The sequence below is a fragment of the Chelonia mydas genome, chromosome 2 (genome assembly GCF_015237465.2).
Source record: "Chelonia mydas isolate rCheMyd1 chromosome 2, rCheMyd1.pri.v2, whole genome shotgun sequence".
Lineage (NCBI taxonomy): Eukaryota > Metazoa > Chordata > Testudines > Cheloniidae > Chelonia > Chelonia mydas.
This window is the reverse complement of record NC_057850.1, coordinates 166401791-166417378: the sequence shown is the minus strand read 5'-3', so window position 1 is coordinate 166417378 and position 15588 is coordinate 166401791. Positions and strand designations below refer to the sequence as shown.

Genomic DNA, 15588 nt, shown 5'->3' with positions numbered 1-15588 from the left:
TATTATTATTTGCATTTTACATATGGGAAGGCTACAGTGAAGCAAGAGGTCCTGGTTCCCTCTGTCTTCCATTCTCACCACCTTGACAGCATAAAGGGAGTGGAAAAACTTCTATCTCTTCAAGAGACAGGGAAATAACATAGTCAGCTTCTCCACCACCCCTGCAGCATCTGGCACAGAAGGTGGGGAAGGGAGGGAAATAGGGGGCACAGTTACTTGATTGCTCTCTTGCTGTTCCCAGCTGGTGAATCTGGGAGCATTTACCATCTGGAGTTGTTTAGAGCAAGCCCCGGGCAGCTCTAAAGTCTGCTGAGGCTGGGACCCATACAAAACCAGCATGAATCTATAAACAGTTCCCTGGAGCTTCCCTCCAGCCCACTTCACTCAATGATGTTCCACTGTGATACAAATGGCATCATGTCATGCTATCAAGCCAGACAGACTCAAACATATTGTATTTTATGAGACCATTTAACTCAAGTTTGGAACAACTTAACACTTCATTTTCTTTGGTACCTAATTCAGCCACAGAGAATCACAATAAATAATCCAACAAAGGGTATTTGTGTTTCTTACTGGGTGTCTTAATTTGTGAAATTATCATGTTAAAAATTGGTGTCTGATTAGAATCTTCTAATGTCTGTAGGCTAACACTGTAACATCCGATACTAACTACCTAAACTATGGCTTCTAATTTAAGATCTTTGTTCTAGATACAGACGTTAATTTTGTTTTTTTATACACTCACTTTTGATCAGATTTACTCTTGGTTTTCTTCTTTGTTTCTCCTTGTTTTGTCTCCTAGCAAAATGGAAGAGGAGAGTTGAAGTGGATGCAACTTAGGTTTCTCATTGGACAGGATGTTTTGCTTCTGCATTCACAGCCAGCTCCTGGTTTGCAATAGTGTGTGGTGACTCAAATTACAATATTCACCCCCATAGCATTCATCTTCTTTATCATCTCCAGTGACAAAGAAACACACACTCTTTAACATCCCAATAACAACCCCCTACTTCGTTTCTTTTATCACCACAATGGTAATTGTCTTGTTTATCACCAACATGAATGAGTCCAAAGTCAACTCAACAGAGATCTGGCAACTTGCCACCTATTTTATTATTTTCCCCCTGTATTTTAATTTCATGTCTGCCTCTACAGGGCATATTTGAATACTGTGCTAATAATGAGAATCCTTAATAAGTTCATTAGCTCACAGTAGGAGGGAGGTAGAGACAGTGAAGTCTTTATAGCAGCTATGGAGGTGGAGTTCCGTAACTCAGAGCTTTCAGAACCCACATGCTCAGTTTACTGATTCCTTTAAAAGTACTTCTGTGCTACATCTTGGAAGAATATTCATGTTCAGTTCTTTTCTTCAGAATCTCCATTCATAGATGGAAGGCTTTGGCTTGCATGACAGCCAGAGCTAGGGAAGTGACCAAATGCCTGCAGTGTGAAACTCCAGCTGATAGTCAAATCAGATGGTGATTATAATTCCTTTTTCTTCTTCCTTTACCAATCCACTGTAACAAATTGATCTCTGACTGTTTTTAATCATAACAACCTTTTTGTCAAAGGCTAAATGCAAAGCACTCAGGGGTAGGACAAATGAATGCAAGAAGAACATTACATGCTTATTGTACCACTATCCTGTAGAATAGAATCACAGGACTGGAAGGGACCTCGAGAGGTCTTCTATTCCAGTCCCCTGCACTCAAGGCAGGACTAAGTATTATCTAGACCATCTCTGGCAGGTGATTATCAAACCTGCTCTCTGCTCTTAAAAATCTCCAATGATGGATATTCTTTTCAATCTTTCCACATAGGTGATGTTTTCTAGACCTTTAATCATGTTTGTTGCTCTCCTCTGGACTGTCTCCACTTTGTCCGTATCCTTCCTGAAATGTGGCACCCAGAGCTGGACACAATATTCCAGCTGAGGGCATATCACTGTGGAGCACAGCAGAAGAATTGCTTCTCGTCTTGTGCGTAGTTTTGGGAGGGCATTGCCCCTTCAAACTGCAAGCCTTTGGAAGGCACAGAATTTTCCCCCCATGCATGGCTCCATTGGCCTGATGAATGGCTCCATGCTCCCCCCCAAATATAGAAGTCAAACTACGCCTATGCTTCTCGTGTCTTGTAGACAACAGACATCTGATGATTTTGTAATTTGTTGCTTTTAAAATAATTCTGGGCCTGATTGGGCAACCCATATCTGGGACAAAAGGTGGAGTGAGGCACTACTCAACGTGAGTAAATGTGGGAAAATTAGGCCCTCAGTGATTTTTATATTTTAATAAACTTGCTCATGGCTATGAGTTTGACTACTCTCTGCTCCTTGGAATCAGAACTGCTGAAATGTCAGAGGCCCTTGATAATCCTAGATGGCAACCAAACTAATGTCAGAATGGAGATTTGAACTCCAGTGACTGCCAGGTGTTTGAGGATGAGCTTTGGCTAACTGAGGGCCCATGTAATTAACTGGCTAATGTGTATTTGTGTTGCTCTCCCCTAGTGGATAAAATCAGAACATCAGGCCATAGGCTTTAACAAGTGGTAGAGACATATGCTTTTGGAATAAAATATTTCTGTTTCTATTGTTTCCATGAAGATCTAAGTGACCGTGGGGTGTAGTATAGTGACAGTTGTAAAGTGCTAGGTGGTTACAGATTTGTTACAATATTAGAAAATTATTGGGGAATATATATATCATTCAAAATTAAGGTAATAAATTCTTATGCATCATAAAATGGAGGAACTTGCAGTGAAGTCTGATATAATAAAGTTGTGAAATAGAATTAAAATTTCAAATAGTTTAATTATATTCCTATGTGAACATTGCATTTCAGGTTATTCATTTATAGCAAACTTTCTTTAAAAAAAAAAAAAAAAAAAGAGGGAGACAGAAATAGTATCCTTGAAGGATGCTGAATTACCAACCATACAGATTCTTCCTTTATCCAGATAAGAGGGTTTCACAGGGTTTGGTCTTGTCAACCCTTGTGTTTAATGGTTTCAGAGTGGTTGCCGTGTTAGTCTGTATCAGCAAAAATAACGAGGAGTCCTTGTGGCACCTTAGAGACTAACAAATTTATTTGGGCATAAGCTTTCGTGGGTTAGAACCCACTTCATTTTTACCAGTTTAGGTTAAAAACTTCCCCAAGGCACAAATTCCTTTCCTTGTCCTTGGACGGTATTGCTGCCACCACCAAGTGATTTAAACAAACATTCAGGGAGGGGCTACTTGGAGCCTTATGCCCCCCCAAAAGATCCCCCCAAGTCCCTTCACCCCCTTTCTTGGGGAGGCTTGAGAATAATATACCAACCAATAGGTTAACAAAGTGAGCACAGACCAAATTCCTGGGTTTTAGGACACTGAAAATCAATCAGGTTCTTAAAAGAAGAATTTTATTAAAAATAAAGCAATTGCACACCACACCACAGAAACACTAACTCAGGAACCAATCCATGTAGCCTAGTCTGTCCCCATATCTACTCTAGCGACACCATCAGAGGACCCAACCACATCAGCCACACCATCAAAGGCTCATGCACCTGCACGTCTACTAATGTTATATATGCCATCATGTGCCAGCAATGCCCCTCTGCCATGTACATTGGCCAAACCAGACAGTCCCTACATAAAAGAATAAATGGATACAAATCGGACATCAGAAATGGTAACATACAAAAGCCAGTAGGAGAACACTTCAGTCTTCCTGGACATTCTATAACAGATTTAAAAGTAGCTATACTTGAACAAAAAAAGTCAGTAACAGACTTCAAAGAGAAATAGCAGAACTAAAATTCATTTGCAAATTAACACCATTAATTTGGGGTTGAATAGGGACTGGGAGTGGCTGGCTCATTACAAAAGCAGCTTTACCTCTCCTGGAATTGACACCTCCTCACATATTATTGGGAGCGGACTACATCCACCCAGATCAAATTGTCCCTGTCAACACTGGTTCTCCACTTGTGAGGTAACTTCTCTCTCTTCATGTGTCTTCATATAATGCCTGCATCTGTAATTTTCACTCCATGCATCTGAAGAAGTGTTTTTTTTACCCACAAAAGCTTATGCCCAAATAAATCTGTTAGTCTTTAAGGTGCCACCGGACTCCTTGTTGTTAAAAGAATCACACCTGCAAAATCAGGATGGAAGATAACTTTACGGGGTAAATAAAAAGATTTAAAACCCAGAAGATTCCCCTCTGATTCTGCTTCCCAGTTACAAAACAGGAATAAAATTACCTCTTAGCATAGGGAAAATTCACAAGCTAAAACAAAAGATAATCTAACACATTTTCTTGCTATTACTTACAATTTTTGTAATTTTAGATGTATCATTTCAGGATCTTGTTAGGAGATGTGTATGTAAGGCCACTGAAGAGAGCATAAGGTATTGTGGTCTCCTTTAATATGCTGGTGATACTCAACTTCACATTGTTTTTACATGAAACCCATATTTTTTTATTCTTTATGTTTTGGACCTGGATGGAGGTATGTGAGCTGCTACTGAATCTGGTGAATAAGTAGATTAATCAAGGGGCATTTCAAGGACTATGCTTGGACTTTCAAAAGTGGATGCAATGCTACTCTTTTGCACTGCAGCTCTTGGTACTCTATTGGATCTTTCATTTGCCTTGTAGGTATGCATATAGCCTGGGTGGTTTGGAGTGCCTTTTTCTATCTGCAGCTCTCCAGGAGAATATGAACTTTCCTCACACATGCTTACCTCACCGCAGTGTATTATTGACACTTCCAGGCTAGATTTCTGTGGTGCACTCAGACCAGGCTTTGAACCTCCAGAAACTTCAGCTGGTGCAAAACGCAGCAGGCTGCCTTCTGTGTGTCTTGAGTCATAAGGAAGCACACAGCAGATTTGCTCTCCACTGACTACTCGTTTGATTCCTAGGGCTAGGTGGGAATCTTTAAAGACCTATGTAGTCTGGGACCTGATTATTTAAGAAACTGCTTCCTACCCTCAGTTCCACCATTACAATTGAGGTCCACTGGGGTATCTCAGCTTTCAGTGCCTGGAACTTGGCTTTCTGTAGTTCATAGCAGGGCATTCTCAGTTGAAGATCCCCTTTGGAATTAGCTGTCTCCCAGTCTTTCAGAGCCTGAGTTGAATGAGCTACACATCCTGCTGCAAGGCTGTTTTGTTTAGGCTTTTGGCTTAACATTACTTTGTTTTCTCAGGGTGGGGGGTGGGGTGCACGTGTATGTCTAGCTTTATTTCTTTGGTTGGAAGGATGTTTTATACCACACAAGTTTTTATAAAGGGTAGGATATTTTTCTTTAGCTTTCTATTTTTGCAGGATGCCGTAAGAGTTAAATAAAACAGGTAAATATTACACTTCTTCCCCTCTTCCCCTCCTCCCCCCAAAAAGCGAGAGGATGAAAACCACAGTGAACAGATGTCCTGCTTACCTTCTTAGCATCTTTTCTGTACTGCATCAGGTTTTATATTCTTGTAATTAAGAACAAATAAAGTGAGATATCAAATCAATTTCAAACAGACAGATCTGAACATGTATCTAAGATCCGAGTGGCGATACTTTCCTCATCCCTTTTGATGCCCTTCAGCCAGAATGGTGGTCTGTACGATGCTGGTGGGAATGCGCTCTTTAATTTTGTTTTTCTATTTGTTTTAGATTTGAACTCTCAAAGTGAGGGGTGATACAAGCTTATTTATACAGACAACCTACTGTGCATTTGAAAGGGAGTGTGTGTGTGTGTGTGTGTGTGTGTGTGTGTGTTGGGAGGGACGGGGGACGACCTGGCAATGCTCAGCAGTAATTTCCAACCACATCTGCTTAGCCACCAGCCACTGCTAAAGAAGGGCATCATTATCATTTGTAAGTTTGGCAAAACCTTCTTCTGAAACCATTTCAGGCTCAAGATAATCAAGATGATATTAAATTACTGATCTGCTAATGAGGAAAGGTTTGGTGTATTTAAAGCATCAGCTCCATTCTTGGTAGGTTTCAGAGTAGCAGCCATGTTAGTCTGTATCCGCAAAAAGAAAAGGAGTACTTGTGGCACCTTAGAGACGAACAAATTTATTTGAGCATAAGCTTTCGTGAGCTACAGCTCACTTCATTGGATGCATGCAAAATTACGAAATCACGGAAGCTTATGCTCAAATAAATTTGTTCGTCTCTAAGGTGCCACAAGAACTCTTATTCTTGGTAGGGAGGAATAATTAGGTTTAGAGGCAAAAAATGTTCCAAATAACTAGTGAAATGAGTGGCTTTTTACAAGTACAAAGTATATCCACCTAAGAAAGTAACACAGAAAAGTATAATTTTCTGTAAAACAATAGTCATATTCTGGTTTGTAATATTGCCTTTTTTAAAAGCAACATTGGTGACATTAAAACTGAATGTGTCAAACATTCAGTTAAAAGTATGACATACATTAAAATTGTTGTCAGTTGGTCAGTGCTCAGCAAATCGTAAACACTGTATACAAGCCATTCTAATTTTAATTTTCAGGGGCTAAGTGGATTATTTTTATGGGTAATTTACTGTAACCCCCAATACTGTACCAAAGGGTTTTTTGCCCTTTTTACATCGTACAACACTCTCACTTTTTATATGTGGCAAAATCAACTTGTGAAGTAATTCTGAATTTAACTCAGAACTGGAAACTGAGTTTTGACATTTATTTTACTATTTCAGTGTTATGGAGGGTAGAGATGGTTCCAAACCATAGAGTTTGGGTACTAATCCAACTTTAATCAAAGTTTGCTGACACTTGGATCTGGAATTTGGGATCAGACCACTGTAGAGATAGCCACAAAGTTCAGATCCAAATCTGACTATACCTAGAATTCATGGGAATTCGCTAGTTTGGGATGACTTTTTGACTTTGTTTATGTAGTTGCTGTTATAATATAACATTAATGAAACATTGCCACTTTTAATTTTGTCAATTTGTATTCTAATCATTTTATAAATGTGTGTGTGTGTGTGTGTGTGTGTATCTATCTATCTATCTATCTATCTATATAAATGAAGTCATTCAGTAGGTTGGCATATACAGCCTTATATGTAGGTTGAAGATAATCTTTCATGAGATATATACATCAGTGTGAGCCAGTAAATAAACCACAGATATGGGTGTCAGGAGACCTTTAAATCTAGAACTTCTCTGTGTGACTTTTGGCTCCATTACCCTCGTTTAAACTCTGTGCCTCAGTTTCTCTGACAATAAAAAACTGGGATATATGACTGAAGATGCATTTGCTGTAGTAGTTGTGTAGAAGGTGTATATAGAGGGAGATCTCTGCTGACTTTGGCCGAACAAGACACAACAAACAATATCGGCACAGGTTTCGGAGTGGTAGACGTGTTAGTCTGTATCAGCAAAAAACAACAACCGAGGAGTACTTGTGGCACCTTAGAGACTAACAAATTTATTTGGGCATAAGCTTTCGTGGGCTAAAACCCACTTCATTGGATGCACAGTTTAACATTGTTGTTTTCTGGTTTGCACTTGGCTCTATGTATATTTATTACAAGAATAAAGCAATAGGCAAAGCCAATCAAACACACAAAAGTAAATCTAAAAGGGTGGGAATATGTGGGGACACCAACATTTGGGTTTCATCAGGGATTTTAAAAGCATGAGGCTGCTGTTTGAATATGACAGGAACTGGGACAAACTGACTTCTCGATGGAAAAACAGATTTTTTGTTGGTGGTGGTTTCTTTTTAACAGAAGGGCTGCTCCTGGGGAAGTAGATGTAATAACCCTGCTCTAGTGCCATAATTAACAATATTTTACTTTGGGTTTGATATTTCAGAGAGATTATGATATAGGATAATGTTGCTACACACCCACAAAATACTATACTCTAAAAAATCTCTGTTTTGAGCTGGTAATGAGACAGCAGCTTTTAGGTGTAAGTGGGGGAATAGTCCTGCTATTATGGGGAACTTTCCTGGGCTTCTGCACAACCCCGGTGAAGTGGGCTAACGAAAGGATCTGAGTCCTCGCTCCCACTTCCTTTACCCAGCGGCCTCCCTGATCTTGAGGACTCCCCTTCCACTCTCCTGATTGGCAGAGTCTTCGTAACCCCAACAAGGCTGGACCCAGGATTCCTGGGGGGCTTGACCCCCAACCCTGCTGTGGTCACCTAGGACAGGGGCTAGGTTGTCCCCACTCTGGGATTCTGTCTCTGCACTGGGCACTTCTCTGACCCACTGACCATTACATACAATTTAAAGCAAATGCAAGTTATTTAATCAACAATTAATTTTAAAAAGAATAAGGAAAAATGGGAAAGGTTAAAGGAAACACATCAACCTGCTCTGTGGCAGGGAACATCACAAACAATATCTCTGGAATGTCAGGGCAGTTCACAGTCTGTTCCTTGTAAGTCCCAGGCCTTCTTCTCAGGCCCTGGCTGTGCTGCAGGGATGCTGTGGGTTGGACACTTGCTCTGGTGCTAGCCATAAGGATCTGCCTATGGTCCTCTCCCTTTTGCACTCTACTTTCACCTCCCTGTATGATTTAATCTACTCACATGTTCTCTTTGCTGATGGTGAGTCTTCAATCTACTTCTCCCCCTATATCCATTCTTGCAGTTCTACTGATCTTTCCAACATCCTCTTTTGGATGTCCCACCTTTCCTAAATTAAATGTAATTAAAATAGAACTCCTAACCTGTCTTCTCTTCTTCTTCTCCTCAAACATCCATGCTGTTGGCAATTCCTTCCAGTTCCTGCTCTCCAACGTTTCAAAACTTCAGCATTTCCTTGCTCTCCCTTCAGATAAAACGCTGAGCTTATCTCCTTCCTTGACTACAGGAACCTTCACTTCTCTGACTTCCCTATTTCCTACTTTACTCCCCTCCTATTAAGAATGGCTAAAATGATCTTCCAAACTTGATGCTTACCCTTGTTGTTCTCTTATTAAAATCCCATGGCTAGCTTCCCTTTGCCAACAGAATTCAATTTAAACATTTTTGCCACTCCCTTCAAAGCTTCTACATAAATTTGACCCTGATTATATCTCTGCTGTTTCTCACAGGATCTTATTAACACCCTTGTTCTGTTAATGATGCCAGTGTCACCGAGCCCTTCATTTCCTTCTTCCCTCTCAATTTTGTGCCTGGTTTGTCACTATTCCCTGTCTCAGTATACTAGTTTCTCCGTTTTCTTCTGTATCTTCCTCATGTCTCTTCTGTGACTAAATAAAGGAGTTGTTTGTCTTCCGGGCTGTCAACATTTCAGAAACATATCAAATATGGGCCCTTTAATTATCTGTAAAATAGCTAGTACACTTTTGGCACTCTAGGAAGGACAGAGTACCTGATGAAATAAGTTAATCAAGGAGAATTTGTTGCTGTATCACAATCTCTTCATATTAAAAAATGCAATGCAAAAAATGTAAAGGCAGATTCTATAGTGTGTACCGTACACTTTTATCATTTTAAATTAATTTTTGTGGCAATACGCTGCTGATACACTTAATGGTAATAATTATCAAGCTTGTGTTTAAGTTAAACAGTTGAATGAGCTCGTTTCTCCATAAATAACAAGGCTCAAGAAATTGAGGGAAAGATATGCCATATGTATCACGTAAAGTGTTGTATACCTCCCAACTCTAGGTAACAGAAGTTATATATAAAAAACTTTAAGTTTATGAGCTCTTAATCAATTACTTCTGATCTTCCATTGCACCAGTTAAGACATTTGTGGTCTAGTATCATAGAAATGAAATTAATAATGTTCTATGCCATGCCAGAATACACTCAGTAGTATAGGAGATATGTTCTGGATATACCTTGTTCATTCATCAGCAGTCAAAGGATAAAGCCATTTTACAGTGAATAGTCCTTTCTATAGTACTGTTAATTTGTAAAAGATACTGTGGCTTTGTTATGGTGTGACATTCTCCATTGTAACTCTTCACCAAGAGTCTTCTGTTGACTGAAATATAATTCTATCTAGGCTATGTATGTTGATCTTCAAAAATCTTTTCAGAAAAAAAAATCATATAAATTCTTTCAGAATCATGTCCGAAACCAGGTGCAGTCACTGTGAAAAGAGAAAATCTGTTCTCCTTGGTGTGGAAGTGGGGAGAAGGGAAATGACTAAGTGGAACCTCTTACAATTCAATTATGATAAATTTCTGCTTTTTATATAAGCTTAATTAATTAAATTAAAGCATCTCTAACTAACAATAAATTTATCCTGCAGTATAGTCTTCTCTGTCCCTCTGCAATATTGGGAGGTCAGAGAGATTTTCTTTCTCTCAGACACGCATGAACACAGACACTCAAACTTTCACTTTATCTGTTTTCACATTATGTGGGGGTGTAGATGTTTCCAGCCTCCATTTTCCTTCCTGTCTCATAGTAGCTGGCTGGAGGCCTTTAAAAAAGGGGAATTCATCATTCACTAATCATCTAGAGCCCAGCAGAATGAACTGTCCTTATGGACATTTGAAATAAAGCCATTCATACCAACGAGATAATTTGTAGGAATTGCCAACATATTAGGTGGGTTTTTAGAGTAGATATAAAATCTGGGTAAACAAACATTTCATTCATTTAGGGGCTGATTGATTGATTCCAACCCACGAAGCTATGCCATCTGGTCCTTTGGACAACAGAGAAGTTAGATATTAGTTAGATATTATTGTTCGTTTTCGTTTCCAGATTTGTGTAAGAAATTATTTTTATGCATATAATTATTTAATTAATAGAAAAGTCTGTCTGGAGTATTGCAAATACCGCAGTCTGACCAAAGTGGTGGCAACTCTCCATTTGTAATGGTAAGCACGCTACAGTGGTCAACTCTAAAAACCTGCCAATTAGGACTTCGATAAATAATTAACTTTGCCTAAGAATTTATAGTGTTTCCCATAGCTGGTACTGAGAACACTTAGGAAATACTGGGATAATATTTAAGTTATCTACAGTAAGTGGCAAAAGGAGCAAGCAGAACTGTATAGAGGTTGGAAATTCTGTTTCAGAAAGGATTTTGAGATTTCAAAATTGGGCTTTGTTCCAACTGAGAATGAAACCTGAACATTTCAAAATTATCTGTGAAACAAAATAAAAAAAAATAGGTTAATCAAAACATTTTGTTCCAATTCTGACTTTCGTTTTTTACATATTATGATGTATAATGCACATTTTTAAAAAAATGAAATGAAAAGTAGTTTTAAAATGAAAAATAAAATGTTCTGTGTGAAAATATGAAAAAGAGGCATTTGACATTGTTGGAACTTTTTCTCCATTCTTCTTCCAAAACAAAATATGATTCCATCAAATTTTCTCTGACCAGCTCTAGAAGCCACTGTACATTGGAAAAAATATTGTGCCTTCTATTAATTTTCAAGTATTAAATCAATGACTAATTCATGGTTCTTGCACTAGTGTGAAATATAAAATGAAGCTATGAAGAAAGTAATTGTGATTGGGAATCGTTTGCTCCTGGACTTCAATTTCCTTATTAGTATATTTTATTTTATTCCATTCCAGCTATTTATGACCTCTCCTGTGAAGCATACAAACACCTGGGCAAAACCTCAAATTATTACTGGATAGATCCAGATGGAAGTGGGGCACTGGGACCTTTGAAAGTTTACTGCAACATGACAGGTAACTGTACTGTAATTACCACTTTCATGTTATATTTGTAATGTATGTGTGGCAGAGGGTTTGGAAACCTGTCTATAATTTATATTTCTGGGGAAAAGAAAGAAATGATTCAGTTTTAGTAAGAGGCCTGATCATATTAAACCAGCCAAGCTTGTTTGGGTGGTATCTGACCTAATCATTAAGAGGCCATTGGCCTGGTCTACATTTAACAATTAGCTTGACCTAGGTACATTACTCAGGTGTGAAAAATTGACCCCTGGGATAGGCAATGGTAGATCAACAGAAGAATTCTTCCATTGACCTAGGTGCTGCCTCTTGGAGAAGTGGATTTACTACAGTGAAAGGAAAATCCTTTTAGTCAGTGTAGGAAGCATCCTCACTGTGGCCCTTCAGTGGCATAGCTGCACCTGGGCCACTGTAGTACTCATAGCGTAGACATACCATATGTTTCCTGAGTGGACCATATCCTAGAGCCAGTCCCCAAAATCCTACTGTGTGTATAGGCAACTTGCAAAAACTGGTTAGCAGTCCTAGATCAGGGAGAATTTGATAAGAAGGCTCTCTGGACAGAGGAAGGTGTTTTTTCTGTCTGGACAGCATGATGTTCACAATTAGACCGAAACGGTTAGAGAAAGAGGATTTCTTTCAGAGGTATAAGCTGTTCACTTTTCTTCTTTTTCTCTATAGCTAAGATGGGAATGTTTTATCTTGTTTAGCTTATGAAAGGGTATATCTAGCTATGTTAAGCAAACAGCTTCTTTTGTTCTCTGTTAAAAAATACTTTCATATGAATAATTTCATGCAGACATTCTTAAAGAAAAGAGAACCCAATAAGCTCTAAAGAGAGGTACTGAAGGGTAAAGTGTTTCTGGAATTTGTCTCTCCAACCCCCTCATCCTCAGTCAAGGGAAATGAACAAAGAGGCCCTATCCCATTGTATTGACATGGGTGTGACGGGTGTGCATAAGGATAAGACATTGAAAACAAAGGAAGAGATGAGTTGGTTTTGGTCACAGTACTGTTCATTCATTTCCAGTGTTCATACATAATGCAATTTGTCTCAGCACTTAGCTGACACTAGTTAATAACCAATACAAAGCTTACTAAATATTCAGCTAAGAGAAGTATTGTATTTATTCCCTGAACTTCCCAAATACAGGATCTTTTGCGATATCTGCACAATAAAGAGGTTCCAGCATCTATTTGCTTTCAAATACCCTGACATAGGTCTTCAGAATTCAACTGCAGGAACCAGCAGCAAGAGCGTAGATGCATGTTGTAGTGATAAGACATAGTGGGAAAGGCAATCTCTCATTTAACTGGATCCTCACTCTTTAGGGCTTTCAGGATCATAGCCAGCACCTTAACTGTATCAGTTAGTAAACAGGCATCCACTGCCAGGGAACAGTGCTGGGAGCTGATGATATATCCTAGCGATTCCTAATCAAGAGATGAACCACTGTATTCAGCTCCAGCTGTAGCTTTGGAGTACTATTCAAAGTAAAAGTTGATTGAAATAATTTGTTGAGCATGAAAAAGTGGATCTATTCTGGGTGTAAGCACTTTTGACATATGCTAAAAATAAATTTACTTGTACACACAAGAATAAAGCTAATAGTATCCCCAAACCAGAAAGTAACCAGACAAGAGAATGAAAACCAACTATCTTCCCTTCCTAATAGCATTTTTTCCCCACAGAACAACTGTAGTTGCCATAGAGATATTGTTTTTAAATTGCCAGTGAGTGGGGAGGGGGTCTATATGATCATGAATGAGAAGGCAGAGGGTCCACAATCCGTTCTCTGCACTAAGGTGTGATCCAAGCCATGAAAAAGTTTCAGAACCCTGCTCTAGCTAAATCACTCCCATCAAGCAATTTCTGTTCAATACATTTGCTGTAATGTAGATATAATTCCCTACATAAATGAGATCATGATAGAACTGATTCACTGTTAAAATGTGAGTAATACTGTGAAAATGGAAATACAATTAACTTTAGCCACTCTGTTTTTAAAACTGGACGGTCACCCTAAAAATTTTTGTCCATCTGACAGCTTAGCAAAGCATTATTTTTCAATTATTTCTATATTTACATACTGTATAGAACTATCCTGGGTGTATTTCCAGTCCTTACAGCTTCCTTTGTTGCTTTATAATGAAGGCAGTATAGTGTCGTGGACAGAGCACCAAACCAGAGACATGGATTCAATTCCATATATGTCTTTCTGGATCAAATTCAGTAACCTCTACCCTATATTTTGTGCTAATAACAGTATGAAATGTTATCTGTAATATACTAATTAAGGTGGAGAGATCAAGCTTAATTCTTTAATTCTTCTGCAGAAATATCTAACTGATGGTATAAATGATGTAGTGGTGACATATATAATCTTAAATTACCTTATGTAATATATTGAAAGATATTATAACATTTTAGTGTTGATTGACATTAAATAGTTAATACAAGAAAATACTTTAAAATGCAGTTATGTATGGCATGTCAGATATTTACTGGATGACAGATTTATATGTGCAAAAGCATTAGTGCAGATTAGTGGCATTATTAATAAAATGTTTAAGGAAAAACTTCCATTTGCTGAATTATAACTTTTTCTTAAAATGACAAGGTGAAACAAAGCCCTCGGTGTATTGCCTACAGACATGGCTAGAATTAACTTAAGGATGCTTTGTAAATTCTTATGCTTGTCAGATCGAAAGAGAATTTAATTGCTGTTCCTTCATCACTTACATTAAAGCAGGAATATATTTGTTAATTTCGTGGCGTCACCGATGCACTAGTAAACTTGTGAGGGTGAGAGAGACAGTTAAATTTAAAAAGCTCTACAGACAGCCAGTACTTTATTTAATAAGCCTATCTAAATATCCTTTGTCTGAAACAGAGAGATCAGCCAGTTGAAAGCCAGAATGCCTCTAACTCTTATCTCTTGATAATGCTATTTAAATTCTCTGACCTATGCATATTATGAAGTCAAGCAACAAGTTTTGAAAAATAGTCGTGTTTCAATAGGGTCACTTTCTTAGAAAAGTTGAAGAGAAAATCAGAGTGCATCAGACACTTGTCCATGTTTCTAGACATAATTTGTGTCAATATCGCTAGACCATCTTGATATAGTAGTCTGGATGTGTCATGTTGATGTTTTCTGCCCTTCCTGGATTCCTGTGGTAACTGAAAAATGTTCTGGGTTCTAAAATCTTTTGGGTAGTCAACAGTATAAGCAAAATATAAAGAATACAATGTTTGCAGAAACTACAAAACCACTAGAAACCATCTGAGATGTTCTCTAAGAAATGCTATTTATATTCAAAGCAAAGATTCCAAACCAAAGCAAAAAAACAAACCCCCTTTCTCCAAAATTCTCATGTTAACACTGTTATATTTGGAAATTAAATCATACAAAAGTCAAGAATTTCTAAAGTTAAGGTTCTGTCATTTCATATTTAAATGACCATTCAGGATAAATTAGTAAAACTTTTAGAAATTGTGAACGTTTTTAGATACCCAGCAGTTGTCCAAATGGTTGTGAACAATACCAACAATGTGAATCACAGCTTTGCAAAAATATGTACAAATCAGTATTTATACCATTTGCCCCCAACTGTAGCGGGATCCTTTCAGAAGAGCCCATTTACACAATGTTTTTAAAAAAAAAAAAAAAAAAAGGCGTAACATGACATATTGTATAGTACTTCTGAATCCAGAATGAAATCTTCCCAAGTTCGGTGGTGTTTGGATTTAATGCTCTGCTTCAGCCCTTAATTGAAAGAGACCCAACCTGTGAAGTTATGGTGTTTCTCTGAAATTGGATTCAGATAGATCTCTCAAAAGTTACAGGGACCAGTTTGAAGCTGTCATCAATATAAAGGGAAGGGTAAACCCCTTTAAAATCCCTCCTGGCCAGAGGAAAAATCCTCTCACCTGTAAAGGGTTAAGAAGCTAAAGGTAAC

General features: G+C 38.2%; 1 protein-coding gene across 1 annotated transcript in view; it reads left to right on the top strand.

The window, feature by feature from the left end:
• Positions 1-15588, top strand: part of CNTNAP2 (contactin associated protein 2) — a 1647636-nt gene that overhangs the window by 1122481 nt on the left and 509567 nt on the right. Inside the window, exon 12 of the mRNA XM_037889980.2 lies at positions 11503-11622. Within this exon, the coding sequence (XP_037745908.1) occupies positions 11503-11622 (120 nt within the window). The remainder of the gene's footprint in view (positions 1-11502; positions 11623-15588) is intronic.